The sequence below is a fragment of the Giraffa tippelskirchi genome, chromosome 1 (genome assembly GCF_054371585.1).
Source record: "Giraffa tippelskirchi isolate mGirTip1 chromosome 1, T2T-mGirTip1v1.2.pri, whole genome shotgun sequence".
Classification (NCBI taxonomy): Eukaryota; Metazoa; Chordata; class Mammalia; order Artiodactyla; family Giraffidae; genus Giraffa; species Giraffa tippelskirchi.
The window spans coordinates 112,761,842-112,781,623 of record NC_137275.1 but is presented as its reverse complement, the minus strand read 5'-3'; the positions used below and the strand labels follow the sequence as shown (position 1 = coordinate 112,781,623).

General features: G+C 44.9%; 1 protein-coding gene across 1 annotated transcript in view; it reads right to left on the bottom strand.

Annotated features, from left to right (window-relative positions):
- LOC145515790 (annexin A10) overlaps window positions 1–19,782 on the bottom strand; it is a 53,166-nt gene that overhangs the window by 13,669 nt on the left and 19,715 nt on the right. Inside the window, exons 4-7 of the mRNA XM_081517136.1 lie at window positions 17,056–17,150; window positions 7,345–7,458; window positions 5,413–5,503; window positions 4,358–4,437 (exon numbers count right to left, since the gene is read on the bottom strand). Of these exons, the coding sequence (XP_081373262.1) occupies window positions 4,358–4,437; window positions 5,413–5,503; window positions 7,345–7,458; window positions 17,056–17,150 (380 nt within the window). The remainder of the gene's footprint in view (window positions 1–4,357; window positions 4,438–5,412; window positions 5,504–7,344; window positions 7,459–17,055; window positions 17,151–19,782) is intronic.

Below are 19,782 nucleotides of genomic sequence, written 5' to 3'. Positions count from 1 at the left end.
CTAAGTTTACTGATTCAAATCCTAAACTAGGAGTTCCAAAATGAGTCATTAATGTAGAAATCAGAAGCCAGTGATCAAATTTCAAAATATTTAAAAATTTATGAGAAACTATACATTTTAGTAAGCATTACACAGGACTCCTGATCTTGAAAAAGACTATTAGTAAAGGATCTTGTACTATGTCTTTTATAAGTTTCTTATATCCAGTTTCAATTGTGAGTTAAGTAACTTCTGTAAAATCTGGATTATACTCATAAGGCATGTTTTACATTTTAAGGGAAATATACTGTGAAACCTCCTAAATATATAATATTTAAGTACACATTATTAATTTTCCTTGGCTTCTTATAAAATCTAGAACTCTCCCCATTTTTTATATTCTATGTTGAAAGGGCAATTTTAATGCTCTGAAAAGCCATTTTAAGGTTAAACACACACACTTAAGTTCAAACGCTAGAAGTTGAACTTCAGAAGTAATACTTTATCCTGTAAAGTCATAATCAAAATCAGGTGAAAGCCAGTGATAAAATAAATTGTGTGTTATTTCAAAATATGTATGTCTATACAGATAATATTATTGCATATACATGTATACTCTATAAAAAATAAAGCATTATTGTTTAATTTCAGGAAAAAGGAATTGCAGTTTTGCCAAGGGAAAATACTGTGCACTGATTTTTTTCCCTTTGTGACTTATTTTCTCTCATGTTTAATTTTCAGAACTGTATGTTTTTCCTGAAATATAGAGTGTTTGCTTTATAAAAATGCACTGCAATCCTCATTCGTGGATATCAGTTACTTTTAGGTGGTTTGTAGCTCAGCCTTTGAAGAAGGGCAGAGATCTGAGAGGCAGAGCACTTGATCACTGGAATTTCACCAACTAGAAACAGAAGTGGAGAGGAATCAGACAGGGGTGGAAACAATCCCATTTACCATTGTGCACCCTGTTTTCAGGCCAGGCTCTTATTCAGCAGACGTGAAGTGTTGGCCCAGCCACAGAGCCTGTCTGAGCTTCCAGAGAGGAGGTGCCCTCAGCAGGCTTCCCTGGGGGAGCTGACTCTGAGATCTGGACCTGCAGTCATCTTTGTTTTTTTGCCTTAAATTTTTTGTTGTTGGTGTTTAGTTGATTTATAATGCTGTGTTAATTTCAGGTGTATAGCAAAGTGATTCAGTTATAATATATACATATCAAACAGATACATGCAGCCTGATGTTCCCTGCAGCACTATTCATAGCAGCCAGGACATGGAAACAGCCTAACTGTCTGTCAACAGATGAGTGGACCAAGAGGACGTGGTGCATACACACAATGGAGTATTATTCAGCCGTAAAAAGAATGAAATAACGCCATTTGCAGCAACATGGATGGAACTAGAGATTGTCATACTGAGTGAAGTTAAGTCAGAGAAGGACAAATATCGCATGATATCACTTATGTGTGGAATCTTAAAAAAAAATGGTAAAAATAAACTTATTTACAAAACAGGTGCCGTGTTACTCTGGGATGTGCTGGGGATCAACTGAGGAGCAGAGAGAAAAGAAGGCAGGCTTGGGAGGAGAGTCTGGACTGTGATATAGCCCTAGTGGAATACAAAACGGTCCTTATGAAACACATTTTTATCCTACTTTTATTTTTCTTTAGCAAATTGAAATACATTTCTGTTTGGATACTAAGAAAATAAAGATATGTTTGCTATTAAGATATAACTTGTGGATTTATAACAGGACTGTTGTCTTTACTCTGTTGGGACAATACTAACACCAGTATGAATTTCTGACTGGAAACTGTCATTTTAATTTACATTATGGAGTGTCAGTCCTAGAAAGTCAAGCCATGATGACTCTTCTAACTTGAGAGAATCTTGTAACTAATCTTACAACATTTATAACTTAGAAAATATTCAATTGACGCTTTGCCAAGTGAGATTATTTTTAATATTAATAATGATTATTAAAAACTTTTTTATATAACGACTCAACTTCTGTCACAAATTTAAATAGGCTTATAGCTCAGTTGGTAAAGAATCCACCTGCAATGCAGGAGACCCTAGTTCAATTCCTGGGGCAGGACGATCCCCTGGAGAAGGGATAGGCTACCCGTGCCAGTATTCTTGGACTTCCCTTGTGGCTCAGCTGGTAAAGAATCTGCCCGCAATGCGGGAGATCTGGATTCGATCCCTGAATTGGGAAGATCCCCTGGAGAAGGGAAAGGCTGCCCACTCCAGTATCCTGGCCCGAGAGTCAGACATGACTGAGCCGCTTGTCATTATTATTACTCCCACAGCCGCTGGCGCAGAAGCCCCCTGTTGGGCAATGTAAAGCCAAGCTCTGTGTTCTCCATTGATGTTATCATCCCAGAGAGTAGAATCCTCAGAAAAGGACTTGATGAACTGATACGGGCAGTTTTGTGAGGTGCACAGCCATGCTGTGCAAATCCACTTTAAACAGTACTTGATTTTGTTTTTACAAATGGAAAGTTTTACTTTAATTGTAAGGTCAATGGATTTGCTTAGTTCTATGCCATTTTTTTTTTTCAATTGAACAATTTGAAAAAAGCCAACCAGTCCATTACCAATCTCTCCTCCATTGGAGCAGCTAGTACTTGGCTTCCTCAGAAACCTTTCCTTTTGGATTTCTTTATTCCTAATTTAAAAATGACAGTAACTTGGACACAAAAAACAGTTTAAAAATTTTAAACTCTTGGTGCTTGGCAATGAATGGAATTCTCGGTGTTACAATCAATCTGATGTATTTATTCATTTTTTAACTAAATGATACCAAATATTGTGAAGTACAATATGAAGCTTTTAATCACAATAAATGCACATTTGATTGGACATGTGAAGCTACCCTGGATGAGAAAGATGACAAAATTGAAGATTAAGAAGGAAAATAAAGTAGTTATTTAAATTTGCACACTGCCATTGGTATTTTAAAGGAAAAAAATCATTATCAATAGTTGTTTTCTCATTTTAACTCTTTTTCTATACACAGACTAGTTCTAGCCAGGGTAGAAATAATTCTTAATTTTTATCTTTCTCATACGAAGTACTACATAAAGCTGCCCATTTTTTAAAAACAAAGTTTTGTAGAATTAAAAAAAAAAAAAAGAAATCTCCCAAGGTAAAGATTTGAACCTGCAGTTTCAGAAAGAAAAATTAGTATATGGCTATGGGTCTGTCTACCATGGGATTTCCTGGTGGCTCAAACAGTAAGGAATATGCCTGCAATGTGGGAGACACAGGTTTGATACCTGGGTAGGAAGACCCCCTGGAAGAGGAAATGGCAACCCACTCCAGTATTTTTGCCTGGAGAATTCCATGGTAGGCTACGGTCCATGGGGTTGCAAAACAGTTGGACATGACTGAGCAACTAACACTGTCACTATTTTCCAGAATAGGTGGGAGATTTTCTGGGCTTTTCCCTGACCTGATGTCCCCTTGTTCTCTTTCATTCGGTAAGTTCTATAACCTGGGCTGGAGCATCAGGAACTCCATCCACTGCTCCCTGCTAGAAGATGGCTGGTCGGCAATCTGACTGATGACACAGAGGGACGGTGGCAGCTTTGCTTGTGTAAATTCAAGTCCCTGGCTTCCTGCGCCATGTCATCAGACACTGAGGCTGTGTCTGAACAATTGGGTCAATACAAACTCAAGCAGAAGATGGAATCACAGACATAAACAGCTGGTACGGAGGGCTTCCTCGTGTCTCAGATGGTAAAGAATCCCCCTGCAATGCAGGAGACACAGGTTTGATCCCTGGGTCGGAAAGATCCCCTGGAGAGGGAAATGAAAATCCGCTGCAGTATTCTTGCCTGGTTAATTCCATGGACAGAGGAGCCTGCGGGCTACAGTCCATGCGGTCGCAAAGAGTCAGACATGACTGAATGATTAACACTTGTACTAAGGAGGGAAAAGTAGTTTTTGTTTTCAATAAACCAGAATCTCTTAATTTAAAGTCATATGGGAGGCTCCTCGATCCCAGTTTCTTGTATTTCATCTAGTGGTTCTGACTGTTCATCAGCTGGGTGGGTCCTGAGTTCCTGATGCCTTAGACGGTGTGCACATTCTACTAATTGTAACTGTAATGATCTCAGTCTGTTAACTCCCACATAATATATAATCAACTATGCATATATCTATAACTATGATCATTTTACTTAGATTGTTTTAAGGACAGAGATGGTGTCTTAGTCATACTGTTTGTCTCTGTATTCAACCCAAGTTTCCATTGCAGTGCCTTGAATTTACTGGTGTTCGGTAACTGTTAATACTGGAGTTTCCTGTGCTATTTTTTGAAAACGAAATGTGTCTATTTTTCAGTAGTGCACAGTGCAGCGAATCTAGGAATCTCCTACCTGGACCAGGCTCATGAGCGTATCTCTGAAGTGTCCTGAGGTCTCTGAGTAGATGTCCTCCTGCAGGTCACGGCTGTATTCTGGGGAGAGCACACCCACGTGGAAGGGTTAGTCACGACGGAACCACGCATCCCTGTGTTCGCAGAGGTCAGCGCTGCTCCCATACGGGTGACATTTCTTGGTCTTCTACCACCTTCTACTCACATGAGGCCCATGAACAGTCCGCTCAACAAAACTGACCCCAACGATAACACCGGCCCAAGTCTACTTTCTTGTAAAAATACCATCTCTATTCCGAAACTGAAAACCAACATTGAAAATCATTTCACATTCTGTAACCCTTAAAATTCAGGGCTTTGTCTTCTCTTTCCTTAGACCACTGCCTAGCCCACTGGTCCCCAAAGTCTTTGTGTTGTCTTAATATTTTCAGTGAAGGGTCTTAACTCTCTGCCCCGGGAAAGTCTTGTTTTTGTTTGAGTGCAATGGAGCTGATTGTCTGGAACATTTTGTTCACACTCAATGTCACATGATACATGATGCAATGGAACTTAAGGTCTTAAAGCTCTTTTGAATATGAAAGTGGTTAACCTTTCTGCTTTTAAAATGCATAAAAATCAGATTCTGAGGTGGATTCAGTGATTATGAGGTTTATGAAAAGTGAAGTTGTTGCCTGTATTTGTAAAATTCACTGAGTGATTATTACACTTTGCTTTGTTCTGTCTTCATAACTGTCCCTTTTGGGTGAGAGACAAAGTCCTCCCTGAGCCACTGTCCTGAGTGCTCGCTGTCCTAAACTAAAATCTACCTCGTACAAACTCATCGGTATTTTCCTGGAAACTTTGCTTCACTCAATTATCTTGGGATCGCTTTGTTTTTAGTGCCCTAATCACCAACTCCACTTAGACAATTCATTAGTCTTGAGTGAGTGATATCTCATGTGTGAGTGTCTTAGATAATTCTTTAAAATACATAAACTGGAATCTTTTGCCTGTTATTTGAAAAATATGAAGTTTATAACGTGTGTAAAACATATGTACGCATGTGAATTTCCTTACGCAAATAGTAGGCTTCTCGCATCTGGAAAATTTCTCCGTTTGTTCTCGAAGCTAATATGTCAATGAGGCAGTTCTCATCAGTGCCTGCTCCCTGGAAGGACAGAGCAGGAGAAACATGAAGGCATCTATACGGGGAATAGCCCTGTAGTGAACGGATGCGGCCCCTGGTGCTCTGAGAAGAGGCGGAGGGCGGGCGTGTGCTCAAGGTAAAGACGGTCCTGCTTCGGTCCAGCTTTGGTATCTACTAGGTGTGTGGTTTTCAAGAAGATGGTATCATCTGAAATGAGCTCCTTCATAAAATAAAACAGCACGGGCATCTCTAAATCGTGTGGGAAAAGACGTTTAAACAGCACTCATGACACTCATTTTCTTTGCTGCTAGAATGTCAATTCTTGGGCAAACTGGTACTTGATTCTGGGTCCCTAACTCCCTAAGGATGGTGCAGAGACCTCACCCCACCTCTCCCCAGGTGTGGAGCTTTATACCATTTGCCTGAATATTTGGACTGAGTACTCTCTGCAGCCTCTTTCAGTCATAGGATATTCCTCCCTGATGGTGATTTGAAAGACAACACACCTTTTTCAGAGAGCTTCAGAAATCCATACCAGTTTATGAAACATTGAAAAAATTTAACAGTTTCATCTAACCATCGACATAGGACTTTCTCCCTAGGTTTTTAGTTACATCATTTTGCAAGAGGTACGGACTGACATATGCAACACTTAAAAAGACATTAGCTGAAATTTGGGTTTTATATAAGGCCTGTGCTGATCTACTGGTCTTCCCTGGTGGCTTAGCGGTAAAGAAACCGCCTGCCAAGTAAGACACGCTGGTTTGATCCCTGGGTGGGGAGGATCCCTTGGAGAAGGAAATAGCAACCCATTCCAGTATTCTTGCCTGGGAAATCACATGGGCAGAGGAGCTTGGAGGCTACAGTCCATGGGGTCGCAAAGAATCGGACATGAGTTAGCGACTAAAACAAACAACAGTGCTGATTTGTGAATACGATGGCCATGACCCAGGTTCCCTAATTGTCTTCCTTTCCCTTTTCGTGTTGTTTCCAGATGGGGGAAATCAGGTCATTGGCAGGCATCCCCCTGGAGTGATTGCAGCGTCTCTGCTGGTGTTTCATTCAGCATTTGGAAAGATCTGGAAAGTCATCTGTCCCCCTTCCCTAGCCAACAAACCTCTGACAAATCTGTAGTCAGTTTCTTTCATGACTTGCCTGTAAGAAAGAATTGTTCTGATCCTTTAGAAGCAAGATTTTGCTACATTTGAGCAGTAGTTTTGGTAAAGGACTAATTTAGGGTCACAAAAATATAGATGTCATCTATGTTTTGTCTCTGCCTCAGCATTACTGACTCATTCCTTTATGAGCCCAATTGATACAATAGTTTAAAGAGATTCACAAGAATGCTAACATTTCCACTTAACAGAGGAAGACAAACGGGCTGATGCTGCTGTTTAGTCACTGAGTTGTGTCCTACTTTTTGTGACCCCAGGTACTGTAGCCTGCCAGGCTCCTCTGTCTATGGGATTCTCCAGGCAAGAATACTGGAGTGGATTGCCATGCCCTCCTCCAGGAGTTCTTCCTGATCCAGAAATCGAACATGTGCCTGCCTCATTGGCAGGTGAATTCTTTACCACTGAGCCATCAAGGAAGCTGAAAGCCATACTGGGGCAGAGACAAATGCAAACAGCCCCCAAAGCAGCTCATTTCCTCTTTCCTCTCGGCAGCTCTGCACAGGGCCGGGTCGTGGATCTGAGTTTGCTCAAAAGAAGAGTCAAGTGACCCTGCCACTGGGCTACGGAGGCCCCCCTTTCATGACAACCCCCTCACCCCAAGCATTTCTCTCATTTCTTCTTTACTGACATGTCCCCCCCCCCACCCCGATCACACGTGGCAGTATATCACTGGGTGACCCGCTCTACCTTCATGGCGTGCCACAGCTCGTGGGCATCATATGAGGGTGGGGGGTACATGAGGCCGACCATGACGTCCTTGAAGTGATTGGAAAGCTTCTCCTTCAAGTCCCCAACCAGGTCCTGTGCAGGGAAAGCAAGTACTTGCATTACACCACTTCCCAAGTTTGCGGGGAAAATGGGATAATTGCAGAAAGTCTTCTAGCAGGATTCCCTTCTCCTTGCCCCTTCACATAATAGCTAGTTTGGTTTGGGTTCACACGTGTGTACATGGGTTACATGAGAGGATGGACTTGAGGGTTTGAAAATGAGTGATGTGGTCATATCTCCACGCCAGACGTCATCTGTATGGATATTCTAGTTACACAAACACAGAACCATGATCCTTCTTTAATACCAACACAGCCCCTGTTCTGAGCTCATAAATAAAAGTTAAAATATGAAAAGCTTAAAATAAATAAAAGTTGAAACTGAAAGCATTTCAGTAGGGAGTATAATAGTTTTGTGTGGAATTAATGAAATATTAGTCCTTAAAATATGCATTTTATCATATAGCAGTGTCTTTTAGTAAAGAGTTCCGGTTATACTGTTGCCAAAAAGCTTGTGTAAATGAGTTAAGTAAGCAGTCTTGGAACTTTCTTTAAATAGTCACCTGAAAAAGAAAAACAAGCATGCTAGATTTTAGCCCTTGAAATACAGGTATAAAGGCGTGAAACTGATGGTTTTCCTTTAGTTTTCTTTTCACTCATATAGAGTAGATGTTTAAAAACAAAAAATATGCACAATTTATGTTTTCTAGGGTTACAAAGACATCTGAAAGATTTTTTAAATGTACTATTTCTTGTTAAAATGTACAGTATATATTCAGTTATATGTTAAAATATGCAACAGTTTAGTTATGATTCAATAAGATAATTCAATAAGGCACAATAAGCTTTGTTACAGTACAAACCAAAATTGTCATAATTTTCACTTTATTTGGTATAATCTGGCAGTATATTTCCTGTGTTTCTTTTTTAGCAAAAAGGCATCACCCACAAGATGTTAATTGGCAACACAGAGAATTTTTGCTCAGGTCAAGGCAGTTTGTCTAATGTCTGGAGTTGTGGCTGGTCTTGGAGTATATATAAGACTTACAAGATCGCCTCCTCATGGAGCTGGTATTCCAGTCAATTCCCTCATCTTTTGCCATCAACTGTTTCTAATTTCTGTAACAGACTGTCCTGGTGTGCTGTCAGGAGGCAGGCAAAAGCAATGATAAAGCCGTTGTGAACACATGAGCTTGTGAAGACTTTGTTCTCCTGCCCACATGAGCTCAGCACATCGTTTTGAAGGAAAGGCAGCAGTGGAGTCAGTGGGTTTTTATTTCTACTTTTTCTCAGACAAGATGGTAGGAGCTGGAGAAAAACAACACACAATCTCTGTTTTCAAGAGGATCCACATCCATAAACATCCCAGACATAATGCGAGTGAAAATGCGAGCTAATGCTTTGGAAGGCTCTGGTCATCATTTTTCACATCATAAGATCCTAAACAGTAGTTCAAGAGGGTTCTAAAAATTCAGGTAAGAGATGAGAATGGCCTTACAGGCCTAGGGACACAAGACAGTCAGACAAGGGAGAAGTTGCTTTGGGATGGGCGTTCAGAAGTCGCTTCTGATAGTTAACTTTATTCACTTTTGCTGGGCCATTAACATTGTTCTAGATGTTTCTGTGAAGGTGTTTTTAGATGATTTATGTTTTTAGATGATTTACGTTTAAATCAGTGGACTTCAAGTCGAGCGAATTGCCCTCCACAATGTGGGTGAGGCTCCTTCAGTCAGCTGAAGACTTTCCCTCAAGAGTTCTGCCAGCAGCTGGTCCTTGACACTGGACTCCTACCCCCTCTGAGACTCCAGTTGGCCTGCGTCTCGGCTGGCCTGCCCTGTGGCTTGTGGCCTGTCCACCTCACAGTCGTGTAGCTAATCCCTCACATCGCCCTCCCTGTCGGTGGCGGTGGGCATCCTTCCGACAGCGAGGACTTTGCATAGTCAGAACAGCACGAGGATGACACGTTTCCTGCGGCACGGCTCATGACTTGTCTCTCGGGTGAGTTTACTCTCCCACTGCAGCAAAATCAACTGCGAACTAATAATAAAGATGGATCTGGGCAATCCCAGATACTTTATTTAGTGAACCTGAAAATGTAATACGTCAAAATATGTGACATGCAGCTGAGACAGTGATTGAACATCCATTTTAGCTTTAAATATTTATATTAGAAGAGAAACAGTCAGTCAATGACCTAATCTTCCACCTCAAAACTAGAAAGAGAAGAATACATTAAATCCAATATAAGAAGGGAGGAAATGACAGGGTGGAATGCAGACTGTGATGGATTAATGTAATATACTCATATATCTTAAATTTTAAAAAAGGGAGGAAATGAGAATAAGATCATAATTCAATGAAATAGAAAATTAATAAATACGTAAACTGTCAATGAAATCAAAACCTAATTTCTGAATGTTAATAAAATTCTAATTAGACTGACAAGAAAAAAGAAAATGCAAAAATATTGGCAATGTAAGAGTAGCATACACAAATACTACAGATATTAAAGGAAAAAAGAGAATATTATGAACACATTTATACCACTATTTATATTTTTAGTTGAAATATAATTTATTTACAATCTTGTGTTAGTTTCAGGTGATTCAGATATATATATATGTTTATATGTTGTTTTTCATAATCTATCTCTTAGGTTATTACAAAATATTGACTAAATTTCCCTGTGCTATACAGTAGGTCCTTGTTGTTTATCTATTTTATATATAGTGATGTGTATATGTTAACCCCACCCTGCTAATTTATCCCCCCCTCTTCTCTGTGCATGTGAGTCTGTTCTCCAGGTGCGTGAGTCTATTTCTGGTTTGTAGATAAGTTCATTTGTGTCATATTTCAGATTCTACATATAAGTGATATCATACAGTGTCTGTCTTTCTCTATCTGACTGGTTTCACTAAGCATAATGTTCTCTGGGTCTCTCTATGTTGCTGCAAGTGGCATGATGTCATTGCTGTTTATGGCTGAGCAATGTTCCATACGCATACCACAGACACATTCCACATCTTCTTTATCCACTCCTCTGTCCGTGGACACCTAGGTTGCTTCTACGTCCTGGCTATTGTGAACACTGGGGTGCACGTGTCTTTTTGAATTATGCCATCATCATAAAGCCTGAAATACTCAGCACCTGTAGGTCATTCCTGTCACCTGGCTGCTGCATCCCTAGGGACCACCTGTGGCTGTGTCACAGACAGGTGAGCAGAGCTGAGGCTCAGTTCCCTTCTGCACTCCTAATGGGACTAGGAATGGTGCAGCGTCTACAGAGAACAGCATGGAAGCTCCTCAGAAAACTAAACATACAACTACCATATGACCCTGCGATCCCACTCCTGGGCATATATCTGGAGAAAAACATAAAGATACACCACTATAGTTTAAAATTTAGTTGAAAAGTATAAATTTGTTGACAGCCACATATTACCAAACTAGGGCAAGGAGAATTTCGAACTCAATCTAAATTTCCTTATATTGACTAAAAACAAAACAAAACAAAACCGGATTCACAAGTAATCGACCCTCTTTAATCTCTAGACCCAAGTGGAGTCACTTCATAAAATCTATGACACATTTTAATGTAGAAGTAAAATCATCTCTACACAGTATTGTGTAGAAAGCAGAGGGTGAAAGAAGACTTCTCAATTTATGCAACTAATATTGTCCTAATACCCCAATAAAGAAAAAATTAAATCCAGTGCTGTACCTCGGTTTAAAGGGCGGCAGATGGAAAGGGTAGAATCTGCAACTCTGCAGCCTTCCTCCGGCCCTCAGGGCAGCTGATTGTTTCTTTGACACTGCAGCTCCACCCCTGAGCTTATTGCACTGGATGAATGACCATATTACATGAATGTATGCCCCCCTCCCCAAGTCTGTCTCAGGCTTCCCAGGTGGCTCAGCGGTACAGAATCTTCATGGCAATGCAGGAGAGGTGGGGTTGATCCCTGGGTCGAGAAAATGCCCCCAGAGAAGGAAATGGCAACCCACTCCAGTCTTGTTGCCTGGGAAAGCCTAAGGACAGAGGAGACTGGCGGGCTACAGTCCGTGGGGTAGCAAAGAGTTGGACATGACTGAGCGACTAAACAACAAGAAACGGCTTTATCACAAATGTTGCCAAATCTGGCCGAGTGCTGAGTGGTCAGATGTGCAGAGTTTATGGTGTATACCCTGTATAAATGAAGCTGTAACAAGTTGGAGAATGAAGGAATGAACGTGGGAGAAAGCCCTGAATTTACTGATGAAACGTAAAACATACAGGCAATGGCTTGGGCATGGCAAAATCCTCCATTTGATCTTCAGTCACTTCTGGGGTCCCTATTCCTCCCGAACATTCGTAACAGCATCTTCCCCTTACTTCCCCTTACTTCACCTGTGGGCTCTGACCCGGAACAACTGCGCAGGTTCCACTGCCCGGTGAGGTTCGGCGCGGCCGCTAGATGGCGCTGGGGGAGCTGCGCGCCGGAGCGCGGGGGTGCACGGGTGCGTGTGTGCGCGTGGCTGTAGCACACGGATTTGATAAGGGACCTAGAGGAAGCTGGAGCACTTCGGTGAAAAAGACTGCCAGTGGCGCCCGGGCGGGAGGTGGCCTGGGTTCAGCCCGGGCCGAGCGTCAGCTGCGAGGTGGGCAGCTCACCTGTGTGCCCTGTCCGGTCTGTACAGTGAGGACGGGTCTCACCTCAGCGTTGACCTTACTAGACAATGTTTGCTCAGGTGAAGTCCTTAACATGTTTTCTGGCTGCTATGAGGCACTCGAAATGTCTTTTTCCCAAAAAATATTAGGTAATTTGCTGTAGGTTTAAAATGGTGGGTACTAGCTGTGTCCTCTCTCCCCTCTTTTTCCTTTCTCTCCACCTCATTAGTTGTCTGTTCCCTTGTATATCTCACAGCCTTTCCAGTATCCAGTTGTCAGTGATTCCATGGTCTCTAACTTATGAATGCATCCCCAAATTGACGATTTCATGCCCAGTTATCGCTGCAACCTCGGCCTTTCGTGGTCATCGCTCCTGCGGTCAGTGCCCAGGCCTCCAGAGCGCCCCGTTCTGCCCTCCCGTTTGCCCTCCCAGCGCACCTGGCAGGTGACCCTGGAACTTGCACATCAGCTAGTCACTTCTCTGCAGAAAGGCCCTTCCCCACTCCAAACGCCAGGATGAATTACAGCTACGTTTGTGCAGCTCAGCTCAGAATACAGCAAACATGCAGGTGTTCTATGCGATGGTCTGTCTCCAGGGCGCTGGATGGGCCCGCGGTGGTCACATCCCTGCCCTCACCTCCGGCCGCTGCCATCCCTGCTCCCTACCCGCTCCACCCGGCCAGCTTTCTGCAGCTCCTGGGTCTGCAGGCCCCTCCCTCAGGGCCCCGGGTTCCCATTCCTGTCACCTGCATGTTCTTTTGTTGTCTGTGCCAGCGGCCTACTTCATAGAGCCTGCTGTCACCGTTGACAGTATGCCCCGGCCCCAGCACTGTTTCTCGCCCGGCTTCATCTTTTCTCCAGAGCACTAGTTCATTCTAACATAATACGCGTGCGTGTGTGTGTGTTGCTTCAGTCCTGTGTGACTCTTTGCGACCTATGGACTGTAGTCCGCCAGGCTCCCCTGTCCTTGGCATTTCCCAGGCAAGAATACTGGAGGGGGTTGCCCTTTCCTTCTCCAGGGGATCTTCCCGACCCAGGGATCGAACCTGGATCTCTGAAGTCTCCTGCATTGGCAGGCGGGTTCTTTGCCACTAGCACCACCTGGGAAGCTCGCTGTAGTGGTGGCTTGTTTTTCAGGACATCAGAAGACAGTACTTTCATTAGGGAAAACAGATACTGAATAACATGTTGAAGTAGCCAAACTTCTCAAGTTCAGAGCGGAGCCTTCACCTGCGTTGTCTAGTCAGTGTTTTAAATGCTCTCCGGAGGGACAGACAAAGCTTTGCAGATGCAGTCTTCGCAGGGTGCCTCTCCCCAGCCTGCCTGCTGCTCTTTCCTTTTGGCCAAAGACTTGCCCCAAAGGGACTCCATGGGCCTCACAGCCTGGGCCTAAACTAGGCTGAGTGGATGCCGTTCAAGTGGATCTGTTGGAGCTGCAGGTGGGCCGTGTCGCAGCAGCTCCGACAGCTCCACTTAAACTACAAGTGACATGGCGGTTCCCTTTTCTTTCTTCCTTTCACCTTTACCCAACTGTGTGCACTCAGGGCAAGACACAGGATGGCCAGCACTCTGCTTGTTGGAATATGTTTTTAACTTCTATCACTTTTCCTGCTGTTGTAAAAAAATACTTGCTCTTGAAGCCATGTTGTAGACCTGTACGAAGTGTGACTTAGAAGTTGTCTTAATTCTGCCCACCCCAATAGTCATCGTGTAAACCCTCGGGAAATTTTATGTTACATTAGAAAAACACTTGTGCAAACTGCTTTGTCACTGTGCAGTGGTAACTACATGTTTAAAAATCGTATCTACTTATATTGACATGTAGTTGATTTACAATGTTGCATTAGTTTCAAGTATAAAGCAGGGTGATCCGTTGTAGGTTGCTGCAAGATATTAAGTAGAGTTCCCTGTGCTATACAGTAAACCGGTGTTGTTTATCGGTTTTATTTACAGTGGTATCTATCTGTTAATCCCAAATTCCTAATTTATCCCCCGCACCTTTCCCCTTTGATACCATATATTTGTTTTCTATGTCTGTGAGTCTGTTTCTGTTTTCTATGTAGATTCATCTGGATTATTTTTAAGGATTCTATGTTTAAGTGATATCATACGGTATTTCTCTTTCTCTGTTACTTCATTTGGTATGATAATATCTCTAAGTCCATCCATGTTGCTCCAAATGGCATTATTTCATTTTTTTTATGGCTGAGCAATATTCCATTGTACATATGTACATATCACATCTTCTTTATCCATCCTTCTGTCATTGGACATTTAGGTTGTCTTAGATATAAAAGTCATGTCTTGGCTATCGTATGCTGCTATGGACACTGGGATGCATGTAGCTTTTCAAATTATTCTTTTCTCCAGATGTATGCCCAGGAGTGGGATTACTGGATCATATGATAACTGTTTTTTTAAGGAATCTCCATACTGCTCTGCATAGTGGCTGCGCCAATTTGTATTCCAGAATATTACTTCAGGTGAATTTGCCTCCTCTAGGAACCACTGTCAGATTGCCCAGCCCTTCTACTGGGGCAGACTCCCCAGCCCAGGGGCATCTTGGGTCCCAGGTTCCACTGCACTGGGGAGAACTGCTCTGGGTCAGGGTCTGGAGTGACCGCATCCCTTACGCTGACCAGTGTGTCAGCGGTGTTCCAAGGCTCCTCTCGTGTGTCTCGGGACTAGTGTCAGCAGCTCGTCTAATGTAAAGTATCAAATAGTAAGAAGTATTTGTGGAATGTGCCCAGAACTGTACCTTATTCAGCAGCTAAGAGAGTAATTTCCTCTCATCTTTATTATTCCTGTTAATAAAAATCAATGGTTACCATACAGGAAATCTATCAGCTCTCCCACAGGAAGGGAAAGCTAGCCTTGTCCAGGTGGAAGAAGTCCTTCTGAACGTGAGCAGTGGGGGAGGTCAGGAAGCCATCCCCAAGGTCCAGCAGGCTGACTGGGGGGCATCCAGAGGAAGAAATGAAGGAAAAGGGAAATTTAGGCAGTTTGTCGGTACTTTTTTTACCTGTTCAGTGTACCCTAATGGGATTGTTTTTCCTCCTTTGTATTTACAGGCAGAGTGGACTTCTGTGAATGCAGTTCCTGTTCTGTATCAGACCCTGGCTGGACCCGGTCCCTGACTCCAGGAGGTGAAGGCTGAGGGGCGGGAGGTAAGGTCAGTCCGCACACCTGGCGCGGAGGGAGGGGCAGAGAGCCAGGCCTGTGCGCCGGCAGCAGAGGATGTGGTGTAGCAGTCTCGGGGGTGTGTGTCTGGGGTGGCCTGAGTGTGTAGGTCCCGGGGAGAGTGCACGGAGCCCTGGCCGCCCAGTTTGCAGACCTGCAGGGCCTCCTCTTGATGCAGTGGGCAGAGCAGGAGGTGGCCAGCCCAGCTTGAGGGTCAGAGTGCAGATGCTGCGGACTTGGTGAGAGGGGTGGGAGGATGGATTGAATTCGGTGCAGAGATGGGTATTTTGGGGGGAATCGAGATTAATGGTCTGGTATTAAAGCGGGACAGTAGAGTTTTAGGTTTGGACTCCTCCTGCCTTCAGTTTAGGGATAGCCAGGGTAAGGTCCTGGGGCAGCAGCTTGGGAGGGGGACCATTTCCACATCCATCTGGATACCACGTGGCGATGCCCAAATCAGGACCGTGTGAGCCAGGGACCCGTGGCAGTAAAAGTGACTAGGAGACTGACTAACTGACCTGATGGGGTCTCTCAGAGCCGAGGGGCCCCACGAGGCTCCTCTGAGGGTCCTCAAGCTCTCTGGAGGCCTGGGGCCCTAGCACAGGGGGTCTGACCACTCTGAGACCTTGGGCGTGTGGTAAGGCCTCTTCCCTGGAGGATCCGGTGTCTGAGAAGGTGCAAACACCTCGTTTCTTAGTTTTTTTCTTGGTCTGTTTTAGGGCCATTTTGTAGAGAGTGATAAAGTATCGCTTTTACCTAAGTTAACCTCATCTATGAGAAGCACAGATGTACGTAAACTTTTGGGATAAGAACTTACTGAAAATGACCTCTCTTACGGCAGTATGCATATTGCAGCAATATTGGGTGACTGATGCTGCAACTTGTATAGCTTTTATGTTCTCTTTCAAAGGAAAACTACTCCGGGTGTCATAGGAACATAAGAAAAGGAACAGTTTTACCTGGAAAAAAAACAACAACTGGTTTCCTACTACGGCTCAATTCAGCTAATTTCATGAGCAGTGGGGGCTTTTTAGATGTCGTTCATTCCAAAGCAGAGAACACCTTTGTTTTGTGTACTGTGGTTGTTCAGAGCCTGAGGTTTGGAGGTGGAGTAAATCTTTAAGAACTAGTCTTACAGAGAAAGAGTTATGGTGGTATTTCATCGATAATGATCAGGTGACAGAAAGTAATTGCTATTCCAGGTCCTTTTGGATTGAAGAGTTTTCATTCTTAATCCCTGGTTTAACTGCACAAAAGAGGAGAGAAATCCGTAATGGTACCTGCTTCGAAACCAGTGCATGATTATGTAAAGTACTCTGGACGGTTCTATTGCCTGAAACTATTTTTGAGCACCATTCTTTTCTAATGATCGCTAACTGTAGCCTTGGGAGGAAAACCTAGTGGGGAAGCCACTTGGATAGAGATGCGGGTGAGGGCCTCAGGAGAACTGCAGGAAAAGATATTATTTCTGGGCCTGGATCATTAGCTCTGTGTGCCTTCCCTGGAGCTGAACACGGGGTGTTCCCAGGCAGTGCCTAATTGGACCAGCTGGTAGTGTTGGGCTGTGAGAGCTTCTATTTTATGAAGCTGAATGATTTCTAAGAAAGGGCTGGTGGCACACATCACGTGCCGGCACTTCTGATGTGTCTCTTTCCCACATCCTGTGCAACACGTTTGAGGTAGAGGAACTGTCTCGAATGTTCAGTGAAGTCGGACACCTTTGTGATCAGAGACTGGAGAGCCCAGACCCTGTGCGGAGGTGTCTCAGAAGTTTGCCTGGAAACGGGAGGGGTTGGGGGGACTCACCCGGCCGAAGGCACCCTGGTAAGCCTCAGCGATCAGCAGCCTCTGGGTGTTGCAGCGCTGGGTCAGGATGTCGATCAGCAGGTCCTTGTCACAGCCTGGAAGAGAGTTGTGTTGGAGAGTGAGTGAGTGCTGTGGGTGCCACACTGCAGGTAGGGAGAGCCCACGGTGCAGGGGCCAAGGCCAGTGGGCCAGCTCGTCCCCTGGTGCTCCCAGTGGAGGGAGAAGGCCCAACGTGAGTGGAAGTTTCAGGGTACCCCTGCCGTGGCCGAGGTGCCTTCTGTCTCCCCCTCTCCTGCTCCTACAGACTTTTCTTTTAAAGGATTCAATACAAATAGAGGGGAGGAGAGAATGTGGCCTTTCTTCCATCCCCCTCCTACCCCACCAGCAAAAGGCTTCCCTGAACTCCATACGGATCCAGTTTGAACAGACCCCATGTCTTTCTCACCACATGGCTCTGAATGATTTACAGTGTGCGTTGAGAGGAAAGTCACTGCGCTGGTCCTGCTGACAGCAGGTGAGACCACCAGGGTCCCTGTCTTTTTTGGAGAAAGAATTCCCCGCAGAAATGGGGTGAAGCAGGCACAGAGGTTATTGGCAGCACAGTTCATGCAAAGGGAACAAAGAAGCAGTTCATGTAGAGCAGGAGCAAAGCGGACACACAGACCCAGAGAAGACAGCAGGCAACGTCCCTAGTGAGGAGTGTGCCAGAGACGGGATTTAAATCACTGATGTGGGGCACTTCTTCCAGGGCTGTGTTCCACTCTGGCCAGGTATCTCGCCTCTTTCTCCACATCTGACCTGTCCCAGGGCCCTCCCCATATGCATGCTCATCTTTTAGCCAAGATGGATTCTAGCACAGGAGATTGTGGGAGGTTTGACAGTATTTATTATGATGTGAGAGCTGGACCATAAAGAAGGCTGAGTATTGAAGAATTGATGCTTTTGGACTGTAGTGCTGGAGAAGACTCTCAAGAGTCCCTTGGACAGCACGGAGATCAAACTAGTCAATCCTGAAGGAAATCAACCTTGAATATTTATTGGAAGGGCTGATGCTGGAGCTGAAGCTCCAACACTTTGGCCACCTGATGCAAAGAGTCAACATATTGACAAAGACCCTGATGCTGGGTAAGATTGAAAGCAGGAGGAGAAGGGGACGACAGAGGATGAGATGGTTGGATGGGATCAGCAACTCGATGGACATGCGTTTGAGCAAGCTCCAGGAGTTGGTGAAGGGCAAGGAAGCCTGGCGTGCTGTAGTCCATGGGGTCGCAAAGAGTCGAACCTGACTGAGTGACTGAACAACAACAACTTATAGGATGGCGCCCCCTCCCTCTGTGACCCCTGAGGAGCCGCTTGCACACTGGTGCCTGGTGGGGCGGGGCCTCCTCTCCCCGCACTCAGGAGGGACAGGTGTGCTCATCCTCTCTCTCACTGCCGCAGAGCTCGGCTCCTGCCACTGACTCCGTCCTTGGAGTATCAGGGAAGACACAGCTCCCGTTGAATCCACCTGACAAACTCCAGCTGCTCTGCTCAGGGGCCCATCTGCCCCTTACTCAGTGCAGACCCTCCAGAGAAGGAAGAGTCTTGGGGGAGGGAGCTGTGAGAGGAGAGAATCCGGCCCCTGCTTTTAACAGGGGCCCTGCTCCTAGGCTCTGAGGCCTGCCCTTCCTCCTCTACCAACCCATCAATCTGGTAAAATGCCTGGATGTACAATCGCTGCGGGGAGATTGTGGTCATAAAGAACCGCCTGCCAGTGCAGGAGACAAAAAAGACGCAGGTTCAATCCCCAGGCTAGAAAGATCTCCTGGAGAAGGAAATGGTAACCCACTCCAGTTGTCTTGCCTGGAGAATCCCATGGACAGAGGAGCCTGGCAGGCTATAGTTCATGGGGTCGCAAAGAGTCGGACACTGGGCAGTTTAGCATGCACACATGCGGTCACGGTAGTGACCAGGAAGACCTCAGCAGCCCCTCAGCTTGACCAGTATTTAGATAAACTTCTCCTTATCATAAGCCTTCGATCTTTGCTTTTTTCTGAGAGCATTTACTTTGGAAAACTTGTGGTTGTAAATTCTTTCTTTACTCCTTTGAGATGTAAATCGTCTCCCAGCCACTTGCTGGAAGTCTTGAAATGCCTTCCTCAAGGGCTTAGAATCCGCCCCTTTATGCCATAGTCGCTGAGTAAGACAGTTGCTGGCCCCGGGCTCTGTGGCAGGCGGAACCCTCAGTGCCAGTGGGCAGACTCAGGCGTCCTCTGGCGTGACCAGGCCCCCACCCTGTGTCCTCTGAACTACTCACTAGCTCAGCCCAGGGCTCAGACCTCGCCTGCCTTTATCCCAGAGGAGCTGGGGACAGTCTCTCTCCTTTTGCAAGGGCATCCTGGCCTGTTGAGTTGTGTGTGGTACAGTTTTTCTCTGACAAATTATGGAGATGAGGAGAAAAGCGAGTTGAAGCGCTAGGATGTTAAGCAGATCATATTTGGGGGATTTAAAGCCATCGTGGAAATGTGGGGATCATAGGAAGTAATGAGTCGGGTGTGGAAACAGGTAGTGAGTGAGGGTGAGGATTGGATCAAGGTGGGCGAGTGTATCTCTGGAGACCCAGTGTGGGGCAGGGTGTCTATTCATGTCAGAGAGATGGTCTGGCAGCTACAGAGTGGAGGTGGAGAGGCAGTGACTCTTCTCCAAAGACTGGAATTTCAGACTGGTGACAAAAAGGTGGCATGCAGT